Raw genomic sequence first — 5,822 nt, 5'->3', positions numbered from 1 at the left:
CTTGTAGCACTGTTTTTCTAAGAAAGTGAAATTTATCTATGATTTCTACTTCTATTCCTTGAACTGAATGCCCACATAAAAATGTAACTTCTGGTTTATAGTTTATATTTGTCTTTACACCAATGACCACACTAATGCAGACCACAAAACCCAAAGCTCTTATAGAAGCACTGACCTAAGTAAGCTGGATCAGATATCATAAGTGATTTTCATTTTGAGCGAATCAGTCTGAGTATATTCCCATACCTTATCATCTTGTCAATACGTCACATTCATTGTTGCAGAAATGAGTCTGAAATAGTCTGAAAGTCTGAACAGGGAATAGATTTACTCTGCAGTTGCATTGAATTGAGCTCTTTCTTCATTCTTCTCCTCCTAACTCAAATACATATTTGTGATATATATAGGTAATGTATATTAAATATATACCTATACATACACGTTTCTTTTGAAGCATTTTAAAGTAGTTGCTATTCTAGTTTTAATTATAAATGAAATAAATAATTTCTGAAAAATATAGGCAATGTTGTGAAGGAATTCCTATCACTTAGTAACTAAGAGATTTGAGGAATTTAGTAGAAAAAATTCTGATAGGCTGCAGTTGTTTTCTGTTAAAAATTAAGCGTAAGTCTTTGACAACTCTTCCTAAAAATTATGCTGAAAATACATGTGTGTGGGTCATAAATGACCTTATTATAAGAAAAATTACTCATTATAGCTGAATAAGACACTCTCCAGCATTGCTGTGATAATATTATTCTTATGGAATTATGATTATAAATTTCTGTTGACTCAGCTGCTGGGTGCATGAGAATCCATACTTGTGTTATGTATTCATTTTTTATTGGTGCTATAAAAAATTGCCAAAAACTTTATTGCTTAAGACAATAAAAAAGCATTGTCTTCCAATTCTGTAGCCCAGAAGTCCAATATGGGTTTTATTAAGCTAAAATCAAGGTATCAGCTTGGGTGGATACCATTCTTGTGACTCTAGAGGAGAATGCATTTCTTTGTCTTCTCCCTTCTGACACTGCCCACATTACTTGGTTTATGGCTCCCTTTGTCCATCATCAAAGTCAGCAACATTGCATCTTCCCTGATCATTCTTTAATAGTCATAGCTCCCTCTGACCACAACCAGCAAGTGTTCTGTCCCATTCAGATAATACAGGAGAATCTCCTCTTTGAAAGGTTATTTTTTCTTCTTATTTTAGAGATGGGATCTCACTCTGTCACCCAGGCTGGAGTGCAGTGGTTCAATCAAAGCTCACTGCAGCCTCAACATGTTAATCACATCTGCAAAATATCTTTTGCCATGTAAGGTAACCTATTTGCAGATTTAGAGAAATAGGGGATAGACATCTTTGTTGTCCGTTATTCTGTCTACCACACTTTGGCTGCTTGGAAGAAAATTATCCAGTCTAGCAGCAATACCTGTGGCCAAAGGCACAGAAAGGTCTTCATGCCAGCAGTTTGGGCCTCATTGATTAGATGATTTAACCGAAGGCAAAGAAATTAACAAATTTCTAGAAGTTATTAACAAAAAACACAAAATTGAGAAAGATATCCTGAATCTGTACTGCAATTCAAACTATGAAAACAGGAGACCCAAACAAAGGAATCTAAATCTAATGTGGGACTTTATCTAGAATATCTAAAGAACTCTTGCAATTACATTATAAAAAGACAAATAACCCAATTAAAATGGGCAAAAATCTAACTCGAGATTTCTTCAAGGTAGATATACAAGTGGTCAATAGACACATGAAAAAATACTCAACATCGTTAGTCATATGGGAAATACAAATCAAAATTACAAGACACCACTTCACACCCACTAGAATGGCTATAATCAAAAAGTTAGATAACAAGTATTAGGAGAATACAGAGGAATTGGAATCCTAATACACCGTGGGTGGGAATATAAGATGGTGTAGCCACTTTGTAAAACAGTCTTGGCAGTTCCTCAAATAAACATCGGAATATCACATGATCCAGAAATTCCACTCTTAAGAAATGAAAACAAGACCAGGGCAGTGGCTCATACCTGTAACCCCGACACTTTAGGAGGCTGAGGCAGGCAGATCACCTGAGGTCAGGAATTTGAGACTAGCCTGGTCAACATGGCAAAACCCCATCTCTGCTAAAAAATACAAAAATATTAGCTGAGCATGGTGGCGGGCACCTGTAATCCCAGCTGCTTGGGAGTCTGAAGCAGAAGAATTGCTTGAACTCAGGCAGAGGTTGCAGTGAACCAGGATTGTGCCACTGCATTTCAGCCTGGATGACACAGCTAGACTCTGTCTCAAAAAAAAAGAAAGGAAAAGAAAGAAATGAAAACATTCACCTACATAGACAGTTGTACATTAATGTCCATAGCAGCATTATTCATAATGGCCAAAAAAGTGAAAACAATCCAAGTGTGTATCAGCAGATGAATTGATAATCAAAATGTGATATTCTATATGATGGAATATTATTTGGTCAAATATAGAAATTAAATATTGATACATGCTACAACTTGGATGAACCTCGAAAGCATGCTAAGAGAAATAAGCCAGCCACAAAAGTCCACATGTTATATTATTCCATAATATGGAAGTCCAGAATAGGAAACTCTATGGAGACAAGGAGTAGATTAATGGTTGCTTAAGGCTAAGCACAGAGGGATGAGGGGATTCTTGGGGGTTAAAGAGTAATAGTTAAAGGATACAGAGTTATTTTGAGGTAATCGGAATGTTCTAAATTGTGATGATGGATTCACAACTCATATATCATAAGCCATTGAAGGCACAACTCTATATATCATAAGACATTGAATCATATATTTTACTTATTTATTTTTGAGACGGAGTCTCGCTTCAGTCAGGCTGAAGTGCATTGGTGCAATCTCCACTCACTGCAACCTCCACCTCCTTGGTTCAAGCAATTCTTCTGCCTCAGCATCCTGAGATATTTTTTGTATTTTTCTTCTTCTTTCTTTTTTTATTGTACTTGGGCTCTGGGGTACATGTGCACATCCTGCATCCTGAAGGATTGTTGCACAGGTACATATATGCCATGGTGGTTTGCTGTATCCATCCCCTCAACACATAAGGCATTTCTCCCCGTGTTATCCGTCCCCAACCTCCGAGTCCCCCCACTGTCCCTCCTCTTCCCTCCCATCCACCCCCTCACCTACCCCAGTGAGTGTTGTTCCCTTCCCTATGCCCAAGTGTTCTCATTGTTCGTCACCCGCCTATGAGTGAAAACATGCAGTGTTTGATTTTCTGTTCTTATGTCAGTTTGCTGAGAATGATGGTTTCCAGATTCATCCATGTCTCTACAAAGGACACAAACTCGTCGTTTTTTATTGCTGCATAGTATTCCATGGTGTATATGATTTTTTGTATTTTTAGTAGAGATGCGGCTTCACTATGTTGGCCAGACCAGCCTCAAACTCCTGACTTGGTGATCACCAGCCTCAGCCTCCCGAAGTGCTGGAATTATAGGCTTGAGTCACTGCACCTGGCCTGAATCATATATTTCAAATGGGTAGATTGCATTTTTACAAATTTTCCTGGGCACATAGTAGGTGCATATATTTAAGTGGATTGTGTTGTATGATTTTAATTGTATCTCAGTATATCTGGTTTCTAAGCAGAATAAAACAGAAATTATTCTTGTCATGATAAAAACAATCCAAAAAAGTGTGGCAGGCCCAAACTCGAGATCTACCTATTTGGGAAATGTTTTTTCCAATAATTTAAAAGTTGTGAAAAACTCAGTTCTCAGAGCTAGGTGATAATGAGGAAGTAAATTGCTCTCTAATAAATCATTAGTTAACTTTCCTCCTTCAAACTACTACTGATTGCAGTGATGCAGTTTCTACCTAGAGTCTGTAACATGTAGAATGACAAATATGTGCTTGTGACATCGTTCCCATGTCACTTCAGAAACAGTTTGCTCGTGATATTTTGGGTTAGATGATTCAAATAGGAAAGAAACATTTTGATCCTAAGTATGTATATCTCTTCAAATTAAATGTTAATTTCAATTAAAATCTTTTATTTAATCACTAACAACACCATTAAACAGTCAATAACATGTGACTGTTTGCTTCTTCTACTCCTCCCTTGCAACATCACAGAGGTCCATTTGTTCACACAAAACCCACATGAAAATAGGACTCAGTGTTTCATATTGCATAGCTTATTGAGTACGTTTAGAAGAATTTTGCCTCCAAAATTAAACCAGAAAATATGACTCAGTGAGAACGCATGGTGGCGCTGCAGGCTAAGATGACGGAAAATACAATTGCCTACCCAGCTCCACGATCCAGCAAACCGTTTCCCAAAGCCTGGAAGCAAAAGAATAGCTGAGCCAGAGCAAATGCGAGTGTGAAACCTCTTTAAGACACCACTGAGCTGCTTGGTTCTGACATTCTGGACTGCAAAACCGTGCTACTAGGATCCTGGGGGTACATGAAGCTTCTGTGAGCCAAGTTTTCAAGAAAGAGCAATGGAGATTGGATGGATGCACAATCGGAGACAAAGGCAAGTCCTTGTTTTCTTTGTTTTGCTGAGCTTGTCCGGGGCGGGCGCCGCGTTGGGGCCCTATTCCATAGTGGAGGAAACCGAGAGAGGCTCTTTTGTGGCAAATCTAGGAAAAGACCTGGGGTTGGAGTTGACAGAGATGTCCAGCCGCGGGGCCAGGATCATTTCCCAGGGGAACAAACAGCATTTGCAGCTCAAGGTTCAAACTGGGGATTTGCTCATAAATGAGAAGCCAGATCGAGAGGAGCTATGCGGTCCCAGTGAGCCTTGCATACTACATTTCCAAGTGCTCATGGAAAACCCTTTAGAAATATTTCAGGCTGAACTGAGGGTGATAGATATAAATGACCATTCTCCCGTGTTCAATGAGAAGGAAATGGTTCTAAAAATACTGGAAAACAGTCCTCTAGGAACTGAGTTCCCTCTGTATCATGCTGTGGACATGGACGTAGGAAGCAATAATGTTCAAAATTATAATATCACCCCAAATTCCCATTTTGGGGTTCTAACCAGAGAACGCAATGATGGCAGGAAATATCCTGAGCTAGTGTTGGATAAAGAGCTGGATCGGGAGGAGGAGCCTCAACTAAGATTAACCCTGACAGCGCTGGATGGGGGTTCTCCACCGCGATCTGGAACCGCCCAGGTCCGCATTGAAGTGGTGGACATCAACGATAACGCCCCTGAGTTTGAGCAGCCCATCTACAAAGTGCAGATTCCAGAGAACAGCCCCCTTGGCTCCCTGGTTGCCACCGTCTCCGCCAGGGATTTAGACAGCGGAGCCAATGGGAAAATATCATACACACTCTTTCAGCCTTCAGAGGATATCAGTAAGACTTTGGAGGTAAATCCTATGACGGGAGAAATTCGACTGAGAAAACAATTAGATTTTGAAACAACTATGTCTTATGAAGTGGACATCAAGGCCACAGATGGGGGAGGTCTTTCAGGAAAGTGCACTCTTCTCCTGCAGGTGGTGGACGTGAATGACAATCCTCCACAGGTGACCATGTCTGCACTCACCAGCCCCATCCCAGAGAACTCGCCAGAGATTGTAGTTGCTCTTTTCAGCGTTTCAGATCCTGACTCCGGGAACAATGGTAAGATGATTTCTTCCATCCAGGAAGACCTTCCCTTTCTTCTAAAACCCTCAGTCAAGAACTTTTACACCTTGGTAACGGAGAGAGCACTCGACAGAGAAGCAAAAGCTGAATATAATATCACCCTCACCGTCACAGATATGGGGACTCCAAGGCTGAAAACGGAATACAACCTAACAGTGCAGATA

The 5,822-nt window shown here is 39.9% G+C and overlaps 1 protein-coding gene across 1 annotated transcript; it reads left to right on the top strand.

Moving 5' to 3' along the window:
* Nucleotides 1-3,542: 3,542 nt before the first annotated feature.
* On the top strand, nucleotides 3,543-5,819 carry LOC116547502 (protocadherin beta-16; the record flags this gene model as incomplete). The annotated part of the gene is made up of 1 exon (XM_032273445.1): nucleotides 3,543-5,819. A coding segment is annotated over exon 1 (1,320 nt), but the record flags the coding sequence as incomplete, so codon positions are not given.
* Between the last annotated feature and the right edge of the window lie 3 nt (nucleotides 5,820-5,822).

This window comes from Sapajus apella, unplaced genomic scaffold, assembly GCF_009761245.1.
Source record: "Sapajus apella isolate SASKATOON/1434 unplaced genomic scaffold, GSC_monkey_1.0 scaffold3381, whole genome shotgun sequence".
Taxonomy (NCBI): domain Eukaryota; kingdom Metazoa; phylum Chordata; class Mammalia; order Primates; family Cebidae; genus Sapajus; species Sapajus apella.
The sequence above is the reverse complement of the archived record's forward strand: the minus strand, read 5'-3'. Positions and strand labels throughout refer to the sequence as shown.